Source organism: Gavia stellata, chromosome 18 (genome assembly GCF_030936135.1).
Source record: "Gavia stellata isolate bGavSte3 chromosome 18, bGavSte3.hap2, whole genome shotgun sequence".
NCBI classification, from domain to species: Eukaryota; Metazoa; Chordata; class Aves; order Gaviiformes; family Gaviidae; genus Gavia; species Gavia stellata.
In genome coordinates this window covers 1,263,346-1,289,454 of record NC_082611.1, presented here as the reverse complement: position 1 = coordinate 1,289,454, position 26,109 = coordinate 1,263,346, and the positions used below count along the sequence as shown (strand labels likewise).

At 54.9% G+C, this 26,109-nt stretch overlaps 1 protein-coding gene across 2 annotated transcripts in view; it reads left to right on the top strand.

The window, feature by feature from the left end:
* The window catches only part of PRKCB (protein kinase C beta), a 133,271-nt gene extending 111,676 nt beyond the window's left edge, over positions 1–21,595 (top strand). The window contains exons 16-17 of one of the 2 annotated variants that reach the window (XM_059826663.1): positions 5,482–5,622; positions 21,443–21,595. In XM_059826663.1, coding sequence (XP_059682646.1) covers positions 5,482–5,622; positions 21,443–21,595 — 294 coding nt within the window. Of the gene's footprint in view, positions 1–5,481; positions 5,623–15,778; positions 16,194–21,442 lie in introns of those variants that run through there. The other variant, XM_059826662.1, reaches the window with a different exon arrangement.
* Positions 21,596–26,109: the final 4,514 nt, after the last annotated feature.

Below are 26,109 nucleotides of genomic sequence, written 5' to 3'. Positions count from 1 at the left end.
CCTGGAGCAGGGCGCAGGGAGGGGATGCTCTCCGGACCACCGGGCACTCACCTTCAGCAGAACGTAGTAAAATCGAGTCCTTAATTCAGAAACCACGCTGGTGATCGAAGGGGGAGCGTCCACAAACTTTCTCATCCTCTCTCCTCTTGCTGCTTTGATTGGGGCATAAGGGGAAAGTCCACTGTGCTCCTGGCCCGGCAGGAGGGAGGGAAGATGCTTGGTGATGCTGAACAGTTATCCCCACGGTGCCCGAGGGAATGGCGCTTGCGAGGGAGCGGAGGCTGGAACAGGGATGGATCTCACTGTCGGCTTTGTTTGCTGTTGCATCACTCAAAATGTGAATGCTGTAAATAGACGAGAAGAGACCATGACTGAAACGTCTGCTGGGTGCAGCCGTAATGGCTTTTCTCACTTTTGGAAATGTGAGGCTGCATGGGAGGACATGTAGCCATGCATAGAGAGCTTGGTTCTTTACAAAGTCCTGTATTTTTTGCAGCAAAGTGGTGGTTCCCTTTCTACAACTGTTGTTTCAGGCAAGTGCACAAAAATTCCTGACATTCTTTGCCACCACCAAACTGCTACACCAGAAAGTTTAATTAAAAATATGTGCACTATTTATGAACCGTCAGTTAGTGGGAAACCAAGTGTTTACGTTTTCCCCTAGAATGCAGCGAAATACATCTTAATGCCGTGCTGTTGCATTGGTACGTGGTCAGTCTTCCCGGAGGGCACAAAAGCAGCCTTGTATCAGCCCAGGGAACAAGCACTTGGAGAAGCCTCTGCTCTTAAATGTGGAGGGTTTGGTATTTCACTGCCATGCTCTCCAAAACAATTTTGTTGTTCCCACGCGGTTTCACTCCAGCATGCCGGTGCCAGTCATCATTTACTGTTGCACAGCTCAGAGATGAAAAGCATTTGATCCTGAAAGCCTTGTATCGGCCCGAGCCAAGAAACAAGCGTTAATCAGAGATAGTTGGCTGGGAAGCAAGACAGAGAGTTAACCAGAACACAGCTCCTTGACTCGACGGTCAGAATCAATTAGCAGATCAAATGGAGCATTGCCCTCCTCTGCTGTCGACTTGGGATTTTTTCTGAAGGCTGATGTCAGAGCTGCTGTTGCTGTGATGCAAGTAGCTTAGCTTTGCTCTCTTGAGTTCTGGGTTGGTTATCCGGAGCCAGGCTCCCGTTTCAGAGCCGTGGAGCGGCTGCATGTGCGTGCACACGGGCACTGGCGCAAACCATCAGCCGTTTTCCATCCCATATGGAGGGGTTTGACTGTGCCTGAGCACAGCAGCCCTTTCCAGGTGAACAGATTGCCTGCGAATATAAGCTCCCTCTTTAATCTCTCCCTGGTAGCAACGGCATAAAATGGCATGTTTTCCGCAGTAAAGTTTACAGGAGTTTTGGGTGGTGTTCCCACTGATGGTGCTGCCTGAGGAAAGCACATAATAGCTGCCGAGCGCCGCGCTGCAGCCCTCTGGGAGGTGCGGGTGTGCCCGTGTCTCGGTGGCCGTGGGTAGGAAAAGGGCGGCTGGAAGGTGGGAGCGTTTTGGGGCGGCGCATGGCGAGCGCTGCTGGGTGCAGAGGGGTTTGCTGCCTCTGACTCCGGCTGAAACACCGGGCTGCGGTTGGGATGGGGCCGGGATGTGCTGCCGCGGTGGCACGGCTGTGCCGCGCAGAAGTGTGCCCCGGCTGTGTGCCGGGACGGCGGAGGGACCGGTGCCTGACAGGAAGGTCGCTGTGGTGGCTGCTGCCCGTAAGCCGTGTGGTCTCATCAAACATGGACAAAGATCATCTGGAGCAGCTTCACCTCTCGGTGCAAAATGTGCCGCTGTTAAATGAAGCCTGTGAACACGCGGCCTCCGCTTGCCTTCCGGGGACGGAAGATCAAGCTGCAGTTTAGCAAAGCAGTTGAGTCCGGACTTGGACTTTCCCATATCTGAGCTGCAAACATCAGATGTACCATTACAGGTGATCTGGTGTAAAGCATCCTTCCTTATCTGCAGAAGCCTGAAGGGTTTTCACTGCATTAGTGTGGAGATTAAATCAACTGTTCCTATTTAATACAAACAAAGCTAAATGATTATCCTATGTAAACCAGGAGAATTAGTCTGCATGTTTATAGGGTCCTATATATCAATAACAGATGGTGCCTTCATGCTCACATGCATAAAAGCACAATAGGAAAACAAGAAAATGTAATTTCTGGATGTGTATATCGAAAATACTGAATAACTGCACTGTAATACAGCTCTGTTCAGCTTTACAGGCAGGTACGTGAAGTAGAAAATCTTTTACAATTCATTAATCGGCCGAGCTGCTCTGAATTCGGTGTGCATTGGTGTTCCGCTGAGGAGCCTGGGGTTTAACCACGGCACTTCGACTTGGGGGCGGGTCTGTGTAGGACCACGTCCAGCACAAGGCAGCAGGTACGAACCTGGGCTCTGGCTGGAAAAGCTAATTAGGAAAAGAGCACAGACTGGATTTAGCGGGGCGTGTGTAGGAACCGTCTGCAGGGCAGCGCGGAGGCTGAGGTTCAGCAGATGCGAGCAGAGCTGTAGGTGTTTTCACTGGGTGCACCTGGGGGAATCGGACTTTCCCGCAGGGGAGAGTCTGCTTGGGGAGAGCCCCGGCACGGCGCAGCCTCGGCAGCTTTGCTGCCCTCCGGGAGGGAGCCGGAGCCGGGAAGCGGACCAGGGTGCGTGGGGACGGGGCAGCGAGCCGCCTGCCCACCAGCACCGCCGACCTTCGAAGCCTCCATGGGGCTGCAGCCTACCCCCTTGCTAACGCCTCCTTTGCAGCTGAGTGACCCCACGTCTGTCCCGCTCGCACTGTCAGGTGCTTTCGCAGCTGAATTTTATGCACAGGTGTCTGTGAGCTTCAGTGTCGACAGAGGCACGGATCCTGCAGACACAGACCTGCTTTCCCTCCTTGCCCCAAATGATCTCTGGCAGTAAAAGCTAGAGGTGTGCCAGCGTGTTCAGGATCAGCACTTAAGAGCAAGGACCCACGAACAGATTTCTTCTGTTTACTGAATGCAAACCAAGCTATTTGACGCAACAGCCAAATCACGAAATCAGTTTATTAGCACATGTCAGGCTCTCACATTGTTGCCGGGGACTTGCTTTAGGAAAACCTTATCGAGTCACAGGATGCTTTTTATTCTCCCGCTTTAGCACAGCTAAGCAGGACCTGATTGAATTGTCAGGATGCTGTCTGGAGCCCGCCGAGGAGATGCAAAGATCCTTTTGTTAGCTGAACCCGAGTCAGCTTAAAGTGGACGTAGTGAAAGCCGAGGGACGGTGAGGTTCAGCGGGGCACGGCTTTGCCAGGGTGGATGGACCACGGCCGGAGTGGACCGACGCCTGTCCGTGTGCCGAGGGTGATGTGAACGCTGCCCGGCAGCACCGAGGGACTGGCGGGGCGCCCACCTCGCTGCGCTGCCTTGGCAGCGAGAGGACCGGACCGTGAGCCTGCGGTGGGGCTCCCTGCTGCCAGGGCCACCTGCCCGCGCTGCCAGCAGCACCCGGTGGCACCGCTCCCCTCTCCGGGCAGGGGACAGCGGTGCTGGATCCAGCCCCACCTGCTTGTCCGTGCTGCTGCCACGCTCCTTCAAGAGACCAAGACACCAACACCTTGCCAGGCTTCTTACACTGGGATTTGCTTGGGTTTTTCTTTATAAAGGGCTGCGTGCTGCAATACCGAGGGAAACTGTATTCTTTACAGAAAAAAGTAAAACACGAGTTAGGAAAAAATCTTGCTTTTGTTGTTGCTGCCACCTGGACCCCCCGGGGCCCGCCCTCTCCAGCCCGCCGGCAGCGGCTCCAGCGCATCTCCTCGCACGGGGACGGGCTCTGCAAGGCTGATGCTGATGCCAGTCACATCCTTGCCCTGAGCAGAGGCAGGTCCCACCAGCTGGAAAATCACTTGTCCAGCTTGCGAAGGCTGGTGGGCCCTTGCTCTTTGCAGATGGGCTTTCCTGGGGGTGATGCTGGTTCAAGGAAGCCTCGCTCCATCAGTCTTTCAGCGGCAGGTTGCCTCCGCAGCCGGCTGGCCATGGATGTAGTGCTATTTGCTAGCAGAGCGGTTAGCGGATCCACTCTTACTTCACGTTTGTTGGGTTTTTTTTCTTTTCGTGGTGGTTTTTTTTTGCCGGCTTTTCCTTGCTTTCAGCTCCCTGCTGTAGCATTACTTCCCTGAGCAAGTTTGTTTTGCGCGATCGTGGATGGCAGGGCTGACCTGCGTCAAAACACTTCACATCTCGGGGAGAGGAGCTCTGCCCGGACGCGGGACCTGGTGGGGCTCATTAGCTCCCCGTGGCACGGCGGGCTGCCAGCCGCCCGCGGGCGTGGGCTGATGTGTTTATTTTTGTCAGAAGATGCTTGCTTATAAAAACCTTTTCTTTCGGGGGTGGATTAGTCTCAACAGAAGGGTGGGGAGGTTTCTCGGCTCTCCGGCTGACCTCCGGCAGAGCCGCGGGTGCCCTGTCCCTCCCGGGGGCTCGCGGGAGGGCAGCGGGGGTCTTTTGCAGACCCACAGCCCCAAGAGATGGAGTCAGGCTTGCTGCAACCTCTGCACAGCTCTGGGATCAGTTCTAACTGCCCTGCTTTTAATAAAGTAGTCCTTTTGTTGCAGGTGCCCGGCTCATGTTCTCCGTGCTTATCAACGTCTTGCAAATCTCTGGAATCTCCATCTGATCTCCGAACACAGCTCAAACAATGCCCCCAGGATATTAATGTTTGTGCAGCCACCCTTAATTCCCGTGGCCCATTTCACTTTTCTTATTGAGCCAGTGAAGAGGCGGAGTTTGGGTTATAAACAACGTTAACGGACTGTTTGTGCTTTTTTCCTCCAAACTGACTCTTTCGTTAGAAATATGCCTCTTGTCTGTGCTGCCACGGCTCCGGAGAAGTGGGGGTTCTGCTTCTAGGGCTAGTGGAAGTTTTTGAGGGCAGATTGTTCGCCTTAACTGGGCAGTGGCCTTTAAAACTAGTTACGCAGATGCTAAGAATTTGCTACCAAGCAAGGGGACTGCTAAGCAGCTTTGCACACATCCTGCTCCCCTGTTGTAGCAGTCTGGTGAGACTGCAACGGTGCAGGGGGGTCTGCCAGCACCCTGACATTATTTCTTGGTGAACCAATTTCATTCCCAGAGGAAAAGGGGATGTGCTCATCCCACCCAGTGCTCATGTCCCTGCAATCTGCTTAGTCTCCTGTCGTAAGCCATTGTCAACCTTCCCTGTCCCTGGAGCTGCTCCGGCTTCTCCCTCTGTCCTTTGCTTTGAGCACCAAAAGCTGGGAGAGGAGATGGGAGCCCCTCTTGGGGTCCGGGGACTGATGCGGGGCGTCCCGGGGCAGTGGCCGCGTGGAGCAGGCTGCCCAGCCGGGCATCGCAGCACCCCGGGGACTTCTCAGAGTGGACATTTTGGGAAGGAGTTGGCCACTCTGTGAGTGACTGTTTCTTCTCTTCCTCTCCCCAAGCTGATGACCAAGCACCCTGCCAAGCGACTGGGATGTGGCCCGGAAGGGGAGCGGGACATCAAGGAGCACGCGTTCTTCCGCTACATCGACTGGGATAAGCTGGAGCGCAAGGAGATCCAGCCTCCCTTCAAGCCAAAGGCTGTAAGTGTGGCTGCGTTACGCGTGTTTCTCCCCTCCCGCTCCCACGCGCCGGTTCTTCCCCGCGCAGTCTCTCCCACGCGTGCTCGTGGGTGCACACGCACAGGCACATGTGCAGGCACTGCTCGTCCTGCCCGCAGCGTGGAGATGCCGTTTCTCTGTCTGCTTAGAGGATCGCGTCTCCTCAGATCTGGCACGTGTCAAACCACTGCTGTGACAGGATAACTCTCGGACACCTTGTCTCGCTCTGATTTGCAGGGGTAGAAACACCACGCGTTTAGCTCACGGATTTAATTGCGTTGCATACTGTCTGTTTGTTATCCCGGGGTCAGTCTTTCTGTTGTTCTTTTTCCTCCCTTCTTCTTAAGCTGAACCGCTCTCTCTTTTTTTTTTAATCTAAACTTTATTTCAACATCTAGCTCAGCACCACAGTCTGTCTGAATTGGCGGTGGAGCTGTATTTCACTCGGCAGTTTCTCTCCAAGGTAAAGCGGTGGAAGGCTGGAGCCTGGCTCGCGTGCGGGCGCTGACACGGGCGGAGAGGAGCTCTGCAGTGAGGAGAACCTGGCTGCTCTCTCTCGTCTCTGCCTTGCTTTGAGATGGGCTCTACTAGCGAGAGAGGTGCTGTGCGTGCTGGGAGCGCGAGGCTGTGGGGGGAGATAAGCTGCCAGCAGCGAAGCTGAGGTGGAGGCATGAGTAATCCGAAAGGTATTTGTCAAAAAAGACAGACTACTTGACTGCTCCTTGGTCCAGCCGCCTTTGCGGTGACGTCTGTCCGCGTAATGCCTGTGCCAGTGCAGGGGTGCAGCCTGAGCCACAACGCGGGTTTCATCGCCTGCTGCGTACGGGGTTGATGCTGAAGCAGCACGAGGGCAGGAGCCTGCGAGCTGCGGTGCTCAGGCTTCTCTGCCTGACCCCCAGCGCGTTGGTTTGCTGCATCTCTCCGCCTGTGACCTCTCTGCCCGTCCCAGGAGAGGACGCACAGGCAGCAGTGACCACGTAGACTCAGGGACAGGGACATCTCTCCCTGGATTTCCCTATTTCGCTTTGCCACTGTTGGGGCTGGGGGGGCCACAGCTATGTCTGAGGCTCTCCGCGGTGGTCCAGGTCCCTAAGGCATGGGCTTATTCATGTGCTCCCACCTCCTGCATGCCTGTTAGCTGCTGTGCCCTAGATGGGCACTGGTGTTCTACAGAAACCTGTGAATCCAAAGTTAAATCTGATTTACATGGCTGATACGGACTGATATTTATGCCCAGTTGTCAAGGTGGGGACACTGCATGCTCTCTTAATCCGTCATCCTGGATCACAACTCAGAGTCCAGAGGTGTTCCGTGTATTTAACCGAGCCTTCCCCTGCCCCACTGCCCGTAACCTTGGACACATCTGCTTTTCCTCTGCTTTACAGTAAACCTGTTCTTTTGAAGGGACCCCTTCAGTGCTTGGAAAAACTCTGCTTTCAGGGAAAACATGGAGTGGGAGTCCATTTGATGTAGGGTGCTCAGCTCCTTTAGCTCTCCTCCCTCTAAATGCCTCTCTGCTCTAGCAGCCTTTTTCCTTCTACAGCTCCTTGCTTGAGTGATCGAATACGAATAAACCGCCCATTAGCTGGGCCTGCCAGGAGCCTCCCCAGCCCCGTCTCCCTCCCGGCATGCCGTACTGATGGGGGAGCGGCTGCCGACCAGGAGCTCTGCTCCTCGGCCCGGGTCTGCCCACGACTTCCTGCGTGCACTTGGCACCGCGTATTTTAATTTCAGACAAACGTTTTTACCGAGTTAGCTCCTGTGCAGCGATGCCTTTGCAGGAAACTCTATGGGGTACTACTGTCCTCAGAGCCTTTCGCTCCCACGGTGAGAGCTGCGTCTGTGCGGTGCAGTCTCGGGCTGCCCTCCGCATCGGCAAAGAGGAAAATTCCCATTCTCCTTGCCTGTCTCAGAAATGTGGAGAGCCAGGTTGCTGGTAAGCAGCTGGTGATGGTCAGCACAGAGGTCTGTTGTTGCTGTTTTCCTTTCCCTTGGAAGGAATGGTGCCTTCAAGCCATTAGACAGTGCAGGAAAGGCGTTACTGGGCAGTAACGGTATATATGATGTTAAAGTACAATAGCACAAAGTGTTCAGGGCTGTTTGCACACCCCGTGATCTGTTGGCTTAGAGTGGGATCCGACCGCTGTGCAGAGGATGCGGAGAGACCCGGCGGGTGGTCTGCGAGCTCCAGCCGCGGGGGGGACGCTGCTCCGCAGCCGGAGCCCGTCGGGAGGGCTGAGCGGGCACCGGGGCTTCGGGGTCTTATTCTGCAAGGGCCCGTTTCTCCTCAAATCTGTAACTCCTGTTTCCCACCTCTGTGTTCGTTTGCTAATGACACTGTCGCTGCACCCCTCCTTACGTCTGCCCTTTCTTCCTGAGCAGATCCCCAGTGATGCTCTTTGCCGTGGGTTGTGGCATAGCGTTATTGTTTGGTGTCTTAGAGTTAAAAACAATTGAATTCTGTCAAAAGCGCTTTCTTACTGTTTTAAAATGTGCAATTTTTGTCCTGCATTAAATGTTCTTATTTCTTTGAAAATCCTTTTGATGCTGGACCTTGGAGGGGGGACGGTAAGCTGCCGTCTGTCACATCTCACCTAACGGCTGGCGCTGGGGAAAATTCACCATTTGATAGGACAGGAAGATTAACAGAAAGGTAGACGCAGTAGATTTAGGATTTAGGTAGGATTAAGACAACTCGGGTACCTGCAGATAGCTGATATTTCAACAGCGGTGCATCTGTGCTGGAAGATGCTGCTTCTTTCATGCCAGCTGTGAGCGCAGATCAGAGCAGCACAGAAATGAAAATCCGGGTTCGGGCACCTTCACAGTGTACTTGGGTGGGTCACGAGGAAAGACGTTGCTTACTGCTTCTGACCTTCAGCTGCGCATGCAGGGCTCGAGTGCCTGTGGAGCGGGGATTTGTCCTAGCCTGGTGCTTTACCTTGGCTTAAGTCTATTGTTTTTAATTTGGGGGTTTTTTTAAATTGGCTTCTATAAAGATAAGGCTACAGAGATTGTCTGCAAGCCAAAGTTTCAAAATACGGAATAATATGCAAATGCGGGCTCGGTATCTGCCCACAAATGCCCACAGCCTGCCTGTGCTCCAGCACCGCATGGGCCCGAGCGCTTCAGCCCCACAAACACAAGTCGGGGTGGGCACAGCCCGGTCCAAATTGTCTTTAGCATCATGTCAACAAATCTGCGTATCAGAAAGCATCATTAATTCATGTTTGCTCATTGCTCGAGTAGCCCAGAACCCCCTCTTGCGTACGTGAGCGCTGTGGCCAGGCGGGTGCAGGAGGGCAGTGGAGGCACCGGGGAAGGTCCCGTTCCGGAGCAGGCGGGTGCGCAGCTCACGTGCTGCCTCCGCACCTCTCCCCCTGGGGTGGTCCCATCCGCACCCGCTCTCCGCAGAAGCGTCTTTGCTAATTACCTCTTCCGTAGCACCCACGGGGATTTTTGCCACGTTTCTGTGATTTTGTAGCATCTCCGCAGGTAGTGAGCGTGGCTACAAGCGAGGGCTCTCCGTGCCTTCCCAGCGCCTGCTTGCCAGGAAGGGCTTCACATCCCTTCCCAGAAACCGGCATCATTTTACACCGCCAGGAAAGCAGAGCCTTCAGCCCTCTGCCTGGCTTGGGTGTTACATACCCGGAGCTGAAAATGAATTCCCAAGAGCTCATGTGTTGCTTCCTGCTTTGTGCTTGATTAACCTTTATCAGAGAGACGGTAACGAGACAGAGCAGGGTCTGGGTTGTCTTTGGTGCGCAGAAACTCGGCGGTTTTGACATGGGGCTGTGCTTGGCTGCTCCGCGGTTTGGCTTGTGCATAACAATTCCTTTCATGGGTCTGCGTTTACCCTGGGGAGTGTATTTACACTTGCCTGCTTTCTCTGTCTCTCATTGAGATAATTATTGTTTTTGGTATCTAATTACTCCTTTACTTTACATAAAGCCTAGTGATTTGAGAAGTCTCCTCATTTTGAAAGCATTGAAATCACACGGCAGAGCACAGGATTACTCACAACAGGACAGTGGTTAAAAAAAAATGCTTTTAATCTAATAATTTTTAATTGCATAAATTAATTTTCCTCTAACTGCGTTGAATTAATTAATATTGAAATGCCATTTATAGATCCGGATTTGTAAAAACTCCGGTTCCCCTGCATGTGCGTTCTTGTAGCCTTATTTTCGGTCTTTACAAGGTGAGTTCAGATGTTTGCATAAGTAATTTCCTAATTAGGTGAGATTTAAGGATTGAGGGGGCCAACAGCGGGCAGGAGCGTGCCGCAGGGAGGCGGCCAAACGCGTTAAGGTTAAACATCTCCTCTCGTAATCGAGACAAGATTTGCTCTGGTAGCCTCAGGGTCCTGTAAAGGCTTTCTCTGAGATTCCCCTCTGATTATTCAGCCAATATTTTCAGTACATTGGGCAGAAACGTGGCTTTGTTGATAGGGGAGAGATGAAAGTCGGGCTCCTACATCAGAAAACCCTCGCAGCGAATGCTCCCAGCCTTTGCCCAGAGCAAGGAGCGCGTGCTGGAGCATGCCGAGCTGCGGTCTGGGATCATTAACCAGACACTTACAAACAAAAAGCACCGTCGGTCCCCCGACCAGCGCACAGGGGCCTTTGGCGTGGCCCCAGGTTCCTGCTGCGAGCCAAATTCCCCCACACGTGATGCATCTACTGCCAGAAGTGTCCGAGAGCCTGATCCTCCCTCGGGTGGCAAGGAGCCAGGTTCTAACCCGGAGCAGCACCAGAAGGTCAGACGTGCCCAAGAGATGCTTGCGAGGCCAGTGGGATCGTGGCCGGACCACTGGTTTGGGCCAAAAAGCTGGGAAATCGAGGGCGGGTGCAGCCCACTGCTTCTGCTCGGCGCTGGGAGCGAGGGCTTCGTCGCGGCAGGAGAACTGCCGTCCTCGGCTTTTTATGATCTTTGATTGCATCTCAGGGATCAATGGAAAATATTTTATTATGCCTTTTGTCTCTATTTGAAATCAAGCTAGAAACTGATAAAATAAAAAGGCTATCTTCTAAGCTGACAGTTTTATTTCTGCAGCTTGAAAAAAAAGCCATTCTGTGCTGGCTATAAATATTAGACAGGACACATTGGGGATTTATGTAAGATAAATTCCCACCCTCCCCCTTTCTCCATTCAGGATGGAGTGATGCCTGTACATTAATATAGTACTAACATGAGGCAGATTTTTCACAACGTGGCATTAGACAAACGTAGGAATTCATACAGCCTGTCTCCCGTCCCTTAAAGAGGAACTTAATTTCGGAAGCGTTAAAGATGGTGCTCCTGCAGATAGCGGTTTTTTGTCGTCTGGAGCGGCGTGGATCTTTCTTGCTCTCTCGTCTCACGCACGCGGGCCAGACCTTGCGTCTGAAGCTCCAGCAGCGTGGGGCCTTGGCCACCGGATTAAAACCCGCCACGTGCCCAAGGGCCAGTGGCCGCCTGTGGCACTGTGGGGGGGGCTCGGGACGTGGCGTGCAGGGCAGCACGGGTGGTCACAGCCTTTAGACCTTGCGTTTGGGCTTGGATCCGGCTTCTATAAACCCAAAGACAATTCCCAGCCTTAAAGGACATATTTTATCCATGTGAAAGCTCCCAAAGAGGAGGGTGCGCTGTTTGGTTTGCTGGCCAGGCCGAGTTCTTATGCATCTGAACAGAAGGTGCGCAGGAAAAAAAGCAAACTTCACAAAGCTGGGCATGAAATGCTATGGGTAGATGCAGCTTGTAACATTTTCCATCCACATATTCCTGCCTTACTGTTTTACAGCGAGAATTATCGCTTGCCAATATACCTATCAAAAATATATTTGTACCTTCTATCCCAATAACTGGAAGCATTTCGCAAGGATTAGTTTTTAAGTCTTAATGATGGAGTTGCTTTTGTTTGATTTCTTTTTTTTTAAGGCAGCGCATTTCTTTATAGCAACGAGAAGGCTAGAGCTGTCAGAGATTTCCCATGCACTGCCTTGCCTGTCTCCACCGAGAGCTCGGGAAGCTAATAGGCAATGACAGCTATATTTTCAAAGCACCGTAAAGCTTTCACCGTATATTGGGAGTTGATAGCATCTGCAGGTGAGCAGCTTATTAGTAGGTAAACCCTGCTATGTTCTGTGTTACTGCACTGATAACCTTAAGCGCTGCAGACTTGCCCAGTAATCTTGCTCATAGTTTGTTTTATCTCGGCGCTGAGGGGGAAGACTAGTGACAACGTGGCCTAGAAAAGCCCCTGTCTCTTTGATCCGTGACTTTAGCTTCCAGGCTCTGTGGAACTGGCAACTTCAGTTCGGGGAATTTACTTTCTATCTTGATGTTAATATGATGGCTTTCAGGAAGGCATCTGGCTGATGCTGACTTGTCAAACATCTCAAACACACTTCCGCACGTCTCTAAAGCTGTACTTGATTGCGTGGTCCAGAGCAGCGACCAGCTCTTCCCAAACAAACTGGAGCTGCGGCAGCTCTTGCTGAAATTCCTTACGGCGGGAATGGTCAGCTCATCAGCAGATGACCTCGCTATTCGTTTCTGGACCCCTAAGAACCTCGCTGCTGGGCTGCTGCTCTGGAGAGGGGGTGTCTGTCAGCCTTCGAGCCCTCTGGCAACGCGGCGCCTGGTCTGAGCACCCCCAGGAGCGCTTCCCCAGGGGAGGCGCGGGGGCTTGGCCGCCCTCGCCTCCGTCCCCCGGCACGGCTGCTTTCCAGCTGCTTTCCAGCTGCTCCCGCCTCCGCAGAGGCAGCGGGCTGGGATCAGACGGGAGCTGCAGAGGGGAGCACAGGTACGGCTGGAGTAGCCGAGAGGGGAAGGGAACCAGAAGGTCCCCTTTTGGCCACTTCTTCGTGGGATGCAGAGCCTCCGTCTGCCCCGGAGATGGGCACATCCCCGTTAGTTTGCACCTGCCTGCTGCTCTCAGGGATAAGGTGCTCGGAGAGAAGAAAAGATGCGGAGAATTGCCTCGGGATGGGGTCCGTACCGCAGTCAGGGATTGGCAAGGTACAAGAACCTGGGCTTTTTATAAGGAGCAGCTAACGAGCCTGTGCCTGCCAGTCTGCTCGCTGTGCTTGTGTCTTCATTCTCCAGCTCCTTACTGGGTTTCTGTTGTTAATTAGTGCTGGGCTCTATGTTTTCTGGTGCAGGGACCTGTACCCCTTCCTTGGAGAGGCCGTTTTCCATTTGGGTCTCTGTGCTTGAAATCAGGGATTTCCAAAAAGTCGCTCCGGGAGGGCGACGACGCGGACGGCATCGTGCTGGGACCGCGGCCAAGGGCAGCCGGGCAGGTTCTCCCTCACCGATGCAATGCTCTTCATAGGCTGCATGAAAGGGCTTCTCAGGCTCATTTTGGGAAGCCCTTGTCTTCCTGGTGAACTGGTTGGCACTGTGTTTACATGTTTGGTTTGGGGGGATTTTGTTGGTCATTGTTTGGATTTTTTTTTTTCTTTCTTGTTTTTTGCCTGACTCCTCCCCTCGCCAGCACCAACTCGTTTTTGCATCCAAAGACTTGAAAAAGAGCAAACCACATTGCAACCCACCACCCCAAGAGCAGCGTCTGCTCTTGCCTGAGCTCATCCTGGGGCCAGAGGCAGGAGCTGTGTTCGCCGGGGCTGATGCTGCAGCGCATGTGGCCACGGCAGCCCGGAAGAGATGCAGGAGGGAAAAAGTGCCTCCGAGCTCTCTGAGTAAGTTTGAGTGCTGAGTTAGAAACCGTGCTGAGCTCGTGATCCTGGACAGAAGATGGGTTTGGGAGCGGAAGCTTAACAAATCCCGACTAGAAATGTGCTGTAGGTTAAGACATGGCCTTACAAAATACGAGCGGTACAGTGGTGTGGAAGAATGGGCTCAGAGGCGGGATGGGCTGGTGTTCGGCACGGCTGTAGCTGGAGTTAAATCATCTGCACCTCGTATGCTGTGTTCAGTTTTGGGCCCCTCACTACCAGAAGGACATTGAGGTGCTGGAGCGTGCCCAGAGAAGGGCGACGGAGCTGGTGAGGGGTCTGGAGCACAAGTCTGATGAGGAGTGGCTGAGGGAGCTGGGGGTGTTCAGTCTGGAGAAGAGGGGGCTGAGGGGAGACCTCATCGCTCTCTCCAACTGCTTGAAAGGGGGTTGTGGGGAGGTGGGTGTTGGTCTCTTCTCCCAGGTGACAAGTGATGGGACAAGAGGAAATGGCCTCAAGTTGTGCCAGGGGAGGTTCAGGCTGGATATTAGGAAAAATGTCTTTGCAGAGCGAGCGGTGAAGCACTGGAAGAGGCTGCCCAGGGAGGTGGTGGAGTCACCATCCCTGGAGGTGTTCAAGGAACGTGTGGACATGGCACTGCGGGACATGGTTTAGTGGGCATGGGGGGGTTGGGTTGGGGGTTGGACTTGATGATCTTACAGGTCTTTTCCAACCATAGCGATTCTGTGATTTTGTGATCTCAAACATTGCCCACTGAACATTTTTTAGAGACTTGGGGATAATAAGTGTCTCATTTGGCGCTGTAAGAACATGTAAGAGCTGCCAAAGGAACAAGCCATCGGAGGCTGATGGATGTTCACGTTGTCTTACCTGAAACGTTTGTGGCAGAGGAAGGAACTGGGAAATGTTGAAGTTTACATGTATTTGTCTTTAATATTTTATTATATTTAGTCTGGCATTTATTAAAAATGTAAATCTGTTTCCTTAGCAAATGAAAGTTAAATGCCAGGGAAAATTCTCCCAGCACTTGAAGCGTATGTTCTCCGTGGGGAAATGGAAGGAGAGAACAAAGGGACTGAGAGGTGCTGGCTTTGCATCTCTCCTGAGGGGCCGGGAGAGCATCGGCTGTGTGACGGCTCTGATAGGAGGGGGAGTTCGCCAGCCATCAGAGCAAAGTCATCAAGTGCAGTTCACAGGGGTGTGACACGCGTGTGATAGGTAGCAATTGAGCACCATTTGTAGCTGCTGCAGTGACCCGGTATCCACCTGTTATTAGCTATTGCTATTATTATTATATTAAATCATCACTTGCAGCGCAGGAAGTTACAGGACCCTTGTTTTGATTGCTAAGAAAATTAAATAAGGCATTTGGCATGTCTCCCTGCTCCCGACCTCCCCCTTTTGCTGCAGAGACTGCGGCGTGCAGCCAGCCGGATCCTCAGCGCCTGCCCAGGGCTCCTGCTCCACAGCAGCCTGGAGCGACGGACGCTGACTGACCCCCAATGAGGGTCTGGCGCTCTTGGGTGCCTTCCAGACCCCGTGTTTTCCTGCCCTGCAGCGCCATGTCGGCCAGGGCGGGGGCCGCCCGGACTCCAGAGCTTTTGGGTTCTCTCACCTGGCTTTGCTGGCTGCAGAGAGCTCGCCGGTGCTCCTGGACCCCTGCCCTGCCTGACACGGGGGTTGTCATCAGCTGCCTTCTGGGGCAAGAGGGAAAAATGTCACGGTGAGCAGGGTTTTAGGGCTAGCCAGCCGTGCCCAGCTTCAGGGAAGAGCTGTAGGGATGCCGTGCGGAGAGCCCGGCTGCCACACGGCAGAAAGCTGGTGGCCAGGAGCACCCCGGTGCTCCAGCTCCTGCCTGCCTCAGCCGAGCAGCACCCCGTGCACCGGCATGGACCGTCAGAGTCTGACGGGCAGTCGGGAAGGGACGGAGCAGCCCCGGCGATTCCCTGGCACAACTGCGGGCATTAAACATTCGGCCAGCAGCAGTTTACAAGAGCTCTGCGGAAGGTGAGGAGCCCTCTCCTTGGGCAGGAGCAAGGAGAATCCTCTAAGCAGTCCAGGCATGACGAAAACTTCCCGCTCCCGGGGAAGGAGGGATGACCAAGCGGTAAAGCCGCAGGCGTCTTTCAGAAGAAGTTGCCCTGCGCGTGGTGCAGCGGAGAGAAGGTACAGTGTAGGCAGGGGACCACAGCAAGTAATTGCGCACCCATCTCATTCCTCTCCTGCAATTACTTGCCATGGCGCAGCCGGAGGATTTTGCCGGTCTCTGGTTGTGCCATGAGATGACATCGCCTTGCGACTAACAAAGCTCATACCTATTTTGCACCTTTTTCTTTTCTGCCATTGCTGCACCGAGATAGGCGGCGGCGCGCGGCGAGGCTGGGCGGGTGGCTGCAGCCGCATCCTGCACGCTTCTTTCTCCACCCACCATACGTTCTTTTCTTCCCCTCTCATAGTGTGGACGCAATGCTGAAAACTTCGACCGGTTTTTCACTCGCCATCCACCCGTCTTAACACCTCCTGACCAGGAAGTCATCAGGAACATTGACCAGTCAGAATTCGAAGGATTTTCCTTTGTTAACTCTGAGTTTTTTAAACCTGAAGCCAAGAGCTAAGTAGCTGTGTAGATCTCATTCCTGCATCTCTATCATCCAGTCCCAACTGCTGTTGCGGTGACATTTTCCATTGCAAAACTTGCATTCATGGTTTTTCTTTAGTACTACTACTAGAGTGACCATATTTCAAAGCCAGAGTGTCTTCACGTGATTTGGGGCATGCCCGGAGGGTGGGTGATGTGCACTAGGCGCTGCGAATGTGCTTTTATGACATTGTATTTGTAGAAAGTGAAAACAGTTTGTTGGCTGACGGAGGTAAAACGGAGAGGCGCAGGCCATGACAATCGGGAGAAATCTCTTCAGCGTGTGCTTTCATTCCGGCTCTTCCCTTCTCCTTGTCTTTTAATACAATCATGAAAATGTAATGTTTCGCCTTCTTAGCCTCAGTGGCAAGCAAGCGATTTTATGAAACCTTTCCCTGCACTAAACACGCACCCCGCAGCGCGGGTGCTGCCGGCTGAGCCTCTCCGCTCCTCCCAAGACGGAGCAGTTGCTCCGGAGAGCTGAAATGCCGATTCTGGCTTCTTTTGTCGCTCCGGCCCGCTGTTTGTTGAAACCCACCGCGGCACCCCTTGCCGCCGCAGACTCGTACGTACGCGGCTTTGGGCAGGCGTGGTTCTCCGCGCTGGGTCTTGGGCCGCGGCGATGAGTCGTTAGGGAAGCCAGGTCTCCTGTTTGCAAAGATTTCTCCCGATTGTGCAGTTTCTAAGTAGCATTTTTTAAATCAAAAGAAACATACCCAGTTGTAAACGGGAAATTTGGAAGAGCTGTTGCAGATGCTTTTGAATCCATGGTCACCCTAGTAAATACCACACACCGTCGGTTCTCATAGCAAAACGTTTTCTTTTTTTCAAATGCCAAAGCAGTCGATTGAGTTTGTTACCTGCGCTTTAAATGTGTCAAAAAGTGGTATTAACACAAATGGGATGCTAGTTAACTTTGAACAGTATTGTGAATTCTGATATGAAGCTTGTAAAGAAACTTGTTTCAACTAATAGTCCTACTTTTAAAAAATGCCGCTAGATATTTAAATGGCCTAAGTTTTGTTCCTGGCATCAAAGAAGAAGTTTCAGGAAGGATGAATTTCTCTTGAAACAATAACGATCATGCAGCTTCCTTTTATACTATCCTGCAGATGTTCGTGGGCTGTCACTGTATCAATCTGCTTTAAGTTGTAATGTGCCAATTATTTTTTTTTCCAATACTGATTATAAAATAAAAAGTGAGAAATAATGTGAAAGAAACCTGCATGTGTTTGGCAATAATGAGTTTCTACAGTTCTGGCCTCGGAGATGCCAGGAGCGCCCAGAGTCGGGGCTGCACCGCGCCGAGGGCTGGAAGCTGCCCCGGCTGCTCGGGGATGCCGGCTCGGGGCCACGGCGGGTCCCCAGAGCAGCGCAGGCAGCAGCGCAGGCAGCAGCGCAGGCAGCAGCCCACATCACAAGGCAGCCTCCTGCGCCGCCGGCGGAGCCGTGGCCTGTTCATCCTCTGCAGTGCTCGTCCCCAAACGAGGTGCGATGTACTGGAAGCATCTTCCAAATGGAGAGCCAATGCCAGCGTGTCCTCTGCACCAGCTTGTGCTGCGCAGCCGGCGACGCTGCTTGCGTGTGCCGCTCAAACGTGGACAGGGAAAGGCGTTTCTCTCCGACATCCCTCAGAGGAAGGATGATTTGGGGCATCGGGACGGCCCTCCTGCGGGGCGCTGCCGAGGCGAGCGGAGCTCTGCCGCTTGGGGATCTCTTTAAATGCCTTGAACAGAGACAACTGCGGTATGCGCTTCGGATTTCTGGAGACTGCAGAGGCAAGGCTCTCGGCGAGGCAGCGCCCTGTGTCGGTGACTCATCGCCCCGGCCCCGCGCTCTCAGAGGAGCAGTTGTTAAAAGCAATTGGCAGTTTCAGCTAAAGAGGGATTACGGGTTCCTGTTAACCTCCCTTCTCCTGAGCGCGTGTGGAGTGCAGAATTTCCCTTCTGTCTTTGGAAATCCACTTCTGCTGAATTGCTGCGGTTCTGAACTCCGCAGGATTCTTCTGAAAGGCACCGAACGGCAGCACCGACGGCAGCAGCTGCTGCCTGGCTTCCTCCGCCCATGCGGCCCCGGAGCTCTGCCGCGGGAAGGGGCTCGGAGGCGGCGGCTGGGGAGGATTCCCGTCCCCTGTGGTCCAGGCACAAATGCTGTTCTGGGCCAGACGTTTCCTGCAGGCACACTGCCCTGGGCATGTGGTAGCCCGGGGTGCCTCTGCCATGCCGTCCTGTGCTCCTCGTCACCTCCCAGAGTGCAGAATGCCGGCAGCATTTTCAGCCTTGAATTTCCCCTGCCTTCCCCTCTCTCTGTTTACCAGATCCACGTAGCCGTTCTCTACCGGCTCCCAGGCTATTCATTGACAGAGGCCAGATTGCCACCAATTTCAGACAAAATGCAAGGTAAGAAATCAGCAACCCCCACTTTGCTGCGCTCACGGCTGGGCCCTCCTGCTGCTGCCTTCTCCTGCCCAGCCCCTGGAGGGGGGGGCAGCTGCCGGAGGATGCTGTGCAGGGGGAGGTGGGCTGCCCTGAGCCCCCTCCCAGGCACGTCACAGCCTTTGCCAGAGCTTTCTGCCGCCGAAAAGCGGCAGGAGGTTTTGCTCACCCAAGGGCTCCCAGGCTGAGCACTCGCCCTTTCTGGTGCCATCAGCAGAGGCCACTCCAAAAGGGCTGGGGACCGTGGTGGCGATTTGCACCAGCAGCACATGTGGACATTTCATTCCTCTTTGCAGCATCCCACACGTTCCTGCTTGGGAGAAGCTCCTGGCTCAGTAGGACAGTGTTGTCTTGGCACACGTTGGTTCGGGTGGATGTGGCCTTCAGGAACCATTTGGTCAGCTCAGCATCCCTCCGGGAGCGGGGCAGGAGCCTGGTGCCACCGTCGGCTCCTTCCTTCTGCACGTGCTGGGGCTGCAAGAGAAGAGCCCTGGTGCAACTGCTTCGAAGCGGCCTCTTCGCAGCGAAGGGCAGTGCCTCCGCTCTTCCCTGGCTCCGCGCCGGCCCCTCTCGTCCTAGGGGGGATGCTGCCTTCCATCGAGGTGGGCTTATATGTGCCTTTCAACTGCTTCACCCTGTGCCTGGCAGAACTCTGCACCTGAAGTCGGCTGCTTCACCCCATCTGCCCTTCCCCGCTCCTGCTCTGTGCCCCCAAATCCACCTCTTCTTCCTTCTCTGTGTTGGGGAGAGGAGCCCTGCAGGGACTGTGCCGGCTCCTGCGTGACACTTGTCCAAAAGCGACGGCAGAGACCCAGCTCCGGCTCGGGGACAGCCTGGGACCTGCAGGCACGGGCAGGTTGGGACTCTGGTGCCTTGCGCACCGCTGCGCGTTCAAAGCCTCGCTGGCTTGACGGCATGGCCGCGTCCTGGCTCTCCTCCTGGCTTTTCTCTCTTTGCTCCTTGAGCTCCAGCTCTGTTCTTCTTCCCACCTCATCTCTTCTCAGCCACCCTTGGCTCTCTTTCCCCTCTGGTCTTTCCCCCAAGGCTGAAGCCGCCCCGATGGGATCCCTCCTGTGGCAAGTGGCGTCTTCGAGCGGCCGTGGAGGTCCTGGGCTGCGGCTCGTCTCGAGGCTCGTCTCCAGGGGCTTGATCCAGCTGCAGCTGTGATGTGGTGCTCCTGGCCTGGCCGGGCTGGCAGGAGGAGGGCCGGGAGGACCTGGCTCATGGCCACGTTCTGGTCGTGCTCCTGCTCGAGGCGTGAAGGTGTGGACGGCTCTGCCCCGGCGTCCCTGGACAGCGGCAGCCGGCGGGACGAGGTGCTGCAGTGAGGACACAACATATCGCCCGCCGGGCGCAGAGCAGCGGGGAGGATGGCTGCAGCGGGAGGGAGCGGGGTGGGGGCACAGACCAGCCAGCGTGGTCCCTCCCGCCGCCGGCGGCACACGCGTGTCCGGTGATGGAGCGGCAGGGGTGGGAGCGCGGCGGGGACCCCCCGCAGTTACCCCTCAGGGCCCTCTGCCGCGAGCTGACAAAACAAGCCAGAGCTGGAAATCTCCCGGCGCAGCGGAGCGCAGGCAAGCTCCCAGCGCTGCGGGGGCCTCGTTCAAAGGTGGAGTCCGAAAAAAGAAAAGACCGATTTGCAGGTTACTGCAAGGCACCAGATTTGTGACAGGGTCCTGCCAGTGTCACGTCAGGGGAAGGTCACCTCCAGCACCGAGTCAGGGCATGGGGCGGGCTGCGCCTGCCAGCAAAACCAAAAAAAGTGGTGGAAAGTGCAGCGCTCTCCGGCGAGGCTTGTCCAGCCCCGGGGCGATGCTGCGGGTCTCCACCCGTCACCCCCCTGCAGCATCCCAGCCCCGCGCCCTGCGCGCAGCCTTCACAGGTAGCTGGAAACGCTGGGAGAGGGCTGGGAACGACTGCGCTCCCGTCTCATCGAGCTCCTCCACAGAGACACGGAAGAAGAGATGGGAAAGTCTTTTCTCCCTGCTTGCTTTAATAACGAGACGAAGCAGGGCAGGTTCCCAGCCCGCGGGCTGCCCGGCTGCTCACGCCACTGCCGCACTGCAGGGAGCGGGGCTGATGACGGATCCTGGGTGCTTGCATTGTTTCTCCCGTGCTCCGGTTTCCCATTCAGCCGAGGCACCGTAACCTCCCGCAGCCGGAACAGACCTTACGTGGACAACCTCTGATGCACACCCCTGTATAAAAACGGTCCAAGCGCTCCCGACCGATGGGCTCTGCCGTGCCAGGAGCAGGTTACCAGCGCTAATCACGACTAACTTTGTTTTTTCTTCTTTGGGTTGGCTGTAGCTGCAAAGTTGTTCTTCCCGTGCAACCTCTTATCATTTTAATTTCGTATGTGGAATTTTCATTCTCTGAGGTTTTGAACTACGGTATATTTTCTATATACGACCCTGGAGCAAATCACATCCTCAAATCAATAAAACACTCTGTTGGTTAATACCGTATCATAGCATAATTTTAAAAATCAAGCTCAAAGCAAAAGGAGCTCTTGCAGCTGATTGTTTTGTGCAAATTTTGAAATGCTATTGAATGTTTACTTCCATTTCGAGGCATGTTGCTTCCTCCAGGCTCCTTCCTCCCGTGTATGGTGAACCTCTGTTTGCAGTGCTGGTTTTGCGTGCTGAGAACCTGCTCTGTTGCTCTCTCTTGCAGTGGCCAGGAGAGGAGGGATGCTCGGCCTGGGAGCACCGCAGCCCTCCCCGACGCCCCGTGCTCTCATCATGTCCCTTTACTGTCTGGTTGTGTGTGTCAAGCGCATTCAGGCGGTGTTCTCTGTTCTCGCCCACGGTGTGGGGCTGCTTCTGTTGTACAGGGGCTGTGCTGCCTGTCTGGGCGCGTGTTCCTCAGCGCCGGCGGCTTCAGAAACCGGCGCGGAGATGTCGGGTGCCGGGCGCGAAGCCCGGGGCTGGCACAGCTCCCCTGGGGACAGCAGAGCTCTCCCGGCCGCGTGCCCTTGGGTGCTGCCACCGCTCGCTCGCGCTCCCCCCTTTACCGCGTTTAACTCTGTGCTTTCCGTTTAACAGAAGGACAAACGAGACACTTCCAACTTCGACAAAGAGTTCACCCGGCAGCCGGTGGAGCTCACGCCCACGGACAAACTCTTCATCATGAACTTGGACCAGAACGAGTTTGCTGGATTCTCCTACACTAACCCCGAGTTTGTCATTAACGTGTAGTCGCGGCGCAGCCGCCGCCCGCCCTCTCCTCGCAGTCCGAAACTCCAGATCGCCTTGTACATACCGACACTAGTCTTCCGGGATTAGCAGTGCAGACATACATACCCTCACGCGAAACACGCCGACCGCTTGTTTTAGGAGGCCTTTCTATGTCTGTGCCACTTGCTAGCTTGGTTTCCCTAGCTGGAGATGTTTGGGGGTCGAGTTAACAGTCAGTAATACTTCTAGGAACTATAGTTGGTGGTGACTAATAGAGTTTTTAAACAGAAATAGACCAAATTGCTACAGTCTGTGTAACTTTTGAAATCAGATGCTGAGATGCCGGTGACCCTAGCTACTCACAAATCGTTTCTGTTGAATGCTAAGCATGGTTGATATCTTAAACCGTTGTGCTGAAGCTTGCGGTGACTGTGAGCTTGTCTTAGAGGAGCCTTTTGTTCAAGGCATGGATACGTTTGGGCAGTGTGGAAAAGTCTGCTTCTAGACATGTATTTTTAAATGCATTGTATATACCGTCAGCCTGGCTCGCCGAAGCCGTCTTCCTCCCTCGCCTGCCGCCAGCCTGCGCCTCGCCCCGCGTCCTTTCCTACGCTCAGGCATTAGGACTCCAAACGAATTCCATGCCAGCTCTTGTAAATCAGAGCAAATCTTTTTCTAAGTGAAAGGTGGGATTTTTTTTTAACATCTGGAACAGTTTGCAGTTTTGATACACTCTGTCAGCACTCTCATAAATCTTTCTCCTGTTTTTTCACAGACACTGTCGAAATTTAACAGCTCTGTAAAGGATATTAATACGCTACCAAAACAAAACGCATTTATATTCTCGGTTTACAATTTACCAACTGAAAATATGCCCGCTACAAAAGGGCTGTACTGAGGGCTATTTATAAAGGTAACTTTTCTACTTTACACCCTCTGCTATTATCTGAAAGGCTCAAACCCATGAATTTTACAGGCATCTTGATTTAGCCAAAATTCCTGGGGCTTTTATGCAGCAATCCAGGACCTTCGGCATCATTTCAAAAATTCTGAATCAGAAGAGATGATTCCAGCAGCTGTTTGTAAGGCCGTGCCGCGCCACGGGCAGGGATGGGTAGGGGTGGGCAGGGGCAGGCAAACGGGCAGGGGCAGGCAGGGATGGGCAGGAATGGGCAGGAATGGGCAGGAGCAGGCAGGGATGGGCAGGAATGGGCAGGGATGGGCAGGGATGGGCAAGGGCAGGCAGGAACGGGCAGGGATGGGCAGGGATGGGCAGGGGCAGGCAGGAACAGGCAGGAATGGGCAGGAACGGGCAGGAGCAGGCAGGGATGGGCAAGGGCAGGCAGGGATGGGCGGGGCGGGCAGGGATGGGCAGGAATGGGCAGGAACGGGCAGGAGCAGGCAGGGATGGGCAGGAACAGGCAGGGATGGGCAGGGATGGGCAAGGGCAGGCAGGAACAGGCAGGAATGGGCAGGAACGGGCAGGGATGGGCAAGGGCAGGCAGGAATGGGCAGGGATGGGCAGGGGCAGGCAGGAATGGGCAAGGGCAGGCAGGGATGGGCAGGAATGGGCAGGAACAGGCAGGGATGGGCAAGGGCAGGCAGGGATGGGCGGGGCGGGCAGGAATGGGCAGGAGCAGGCAGGGATGGGCAGGAACGGGCAGGGATGGGCAAGGGCAGGCAGGAGCAGGCAGGGACAGGCAGGAATGGGCAGGAACAGGCAGGGATGGGCAAGGGCAGACAGGGATGGGCAGGAGCAGGCAGGAATGGGCAGGGATGGGCAGGGGCAGGCAGGGATGGGCAGGGGCAGGCAGGAGCTGCCCGTCGGCGGCCGGGTGGCCGCTCTCGCTGGCTGTTGGGTTCGCAGTGGCGTGAGCCCCCAGCGTGAGCATCCTTCGAGTCACTGGCTGTTACTCCCCTCTTATTACACACCACCAGTTTGGTCGGTTTGCAAAATCCCCCTGTGTATATTTTCCGAACCACTACCGATTCTAATGTAAATACCATGACTCCATGCCTATAGGGGAAAATGGGGGTGGAATTTTATGAATCACGAGGAATCCTATAAAGGAAATTCTGGTTTGTAGATCTTTTATAAACATCAGACTCTACCTTTTGAAATTATTTTCTTCTTTTAATGATTCATTGAGGAAAAAAGGCTGCTAGAAGCTAAAGCTGATGTCCCACCCACCGGGGAGCGGGTGGCCGGGTGTCCTCGCCCCGTTATTAAATTGCAGGCAGGCAGTGCCCCGTGCACGCGGGGGGGGGGGGGTGAGCTGTGAGTCCATGGTCTCGGGTACTGACCTGGGCTGGAGGAAACAAAACCAAACCCAGAAAAACTGCAAATTGTGCCAGATTGCCGAGAGGGTTTATGAGACACTCTTTATCAGACGAAGCCCGGGGAAGCCTCGCGCGGGGGCTGGTTTCTGGTGAGGGTTCTCCTAACTCCAGCACACGTTTCAGAAGACGTCTCGCCATCCTCTGCAGACCACAGTTGATGTTCAGAGCATGTACGTTACTGTAACTTTCCAACCTCTTGCTGCAGAATTAGTATTACTTCAGTGGTGAATGTTTTTCATTTCCGTATCTTCAGCTCTGAAGCCGCTCCCAGGCTCTGCCCGGGATGCGGCTGTAAGGTCTCCCGTGCCGAGGGGCACCCCGGGGCCGTGGTGACACGCAGGGGCTGCTGTGGGGGGGAGTCACGTCTTTTCTGTTCGGGACCTCTGTGTATGCGTTGGGGTGACACTTCTGCATGGAGCAGGCGTTGCTGCACCGCCGAGCGAGCGGGCAGCCTCGGAGGGGGCCCCGCGGGGAAGCCGGGCCAGTGCGTGGCCGTGCTCGGCTGTGCCGCCGGGCAGCTTCGGCGGCACCTTCGGGATCCGCAGGGTTAAGATCCATGCTCCAGGGAGAGCTTAGCAAAGGCTAGGTCCTGTTTGCAGGGCTCGTACCTTGAGCGGTTCTGATGTTGTCCATTCTGCCAAACCCTTATTTCAAGGTTTATTTCCAGATGACCTCTTTCTTCTGTGGCGAAATGTAAAATGAGATATGCCTGGCCCTGCACAGCCGTTGAGATTTGTACAAACTCTTCCAAGGAAGGGCAGAGCGACAGTGGTTGACTCACTGTTTGCTGTAATTTGATGATTTAATCTCCACTATTGGATGGGGAAAGCAGTGCTCCAGGAAGATGCTCAGAGCTGAGAGGCTTCAGGAGAGCCCCGTTAGTCAGTCCCCGGGTGCTCTGATACACGGATAAAGCCCAGTAAATCCATACCTGAGCACGCTGCCAGCACGCAGTGCACCCACTGCTGTGTGCCGGGGGGATGAGGGGACAGTGCGAGCGAGCCGCGGGTGAGGCGGGAGGAGGAGGATGCTCTGGGGGACAGAGGAGGCAGCTCAGCCTGCAGCTACAGAGGAGAGAAAAAGCCCGCGGGGCTTGTGGGGTGCACCCTAATCGCTCACCTGCGTGCTGGAGGGGGTTTGGCCGCAAGCCCGGTGTCCCACACTGAGCAGCCTGGCTGCGGTGGGATGGGCAATGGGGTCCAGTGGTGGCAGGGGGGGACCCCGACACCTGCACCTCCCCATGTGAGGGCAGAGAAGGGACCGAGGAGGCAGGACATACAGTCACCCCCCCACGAAGGACGGCAAGTCCTGACTCTTTCTCCCGGGCTGGATTACACCTGAGCGCTGCAGGTAAGTGGGGTTCAGGCTCCTCAGGTGGTTCCCCGTGGGGCAGGATGGATTAGACAGTCCCCCCCCAGGGGCTGTGTCTGCCCCATTGCTGCTGGTCGGCGGCTGCAGCGGGGCTGCGGCGGCTGCTCTGGACAGCAGAACCTGCACGGCTCCTGCACCCAGCCGAGGGGCTGAGCAGCAGCGTGGGCTTTGCGAAGGAGACCGTGTGCTGTGTGGAGAAGACACGGGGCAGGAGGGCTGGGGCTCCTGGAGGCAAAGAAGTAACCGCTTGCATTTACCCACTGGCTAAGGATTTCTTTCCGAATGCTGGACCCCCCCGGGGGTCCGCAGGGCTCTGCTGGGGGCTGTGAGGCTGTGGGCAGGCGAGGGGGGTTGGAAATGCTGACCCGCTCCGACTCTGCTGTCCTGCAGCTGCGCGTGGCTGTTTGGGATACAGCCGGTCCCGACCCAGCCATTACACAGCAGTTCAGGGCGAGTCTGTGCGGGACTGTCAGTGCTGCTGCACCGCCCAAACGTAGGTGCCCTCCAGCCAGCGCGTGCCGGGGGGCTGCCCCGGGGCGATGCCGTTTGCAGGAGGCAAGGGGGACTGCTGCTCCTGCTCCTGTCTCCCCGGCTGGATGTCTGAGCAGCCTTCTCTTGATAAGAGAGCCATCACCAAAGGAGTTACTGGTCCATGTCGTCCATTTAATAAGGAAATGTAAGTTTGCATAGCAGCCAGCCCATATAGGTAGTCTCAAAGCTGGGAAGACGAGACGAGTAGATACGCTCTGCTGATTGTGAATCGCAGGAGCTCTGATACCGGTGAAGAACTAGGGTGGTTTCTAGCGCAGAGTGCATGGATCTAG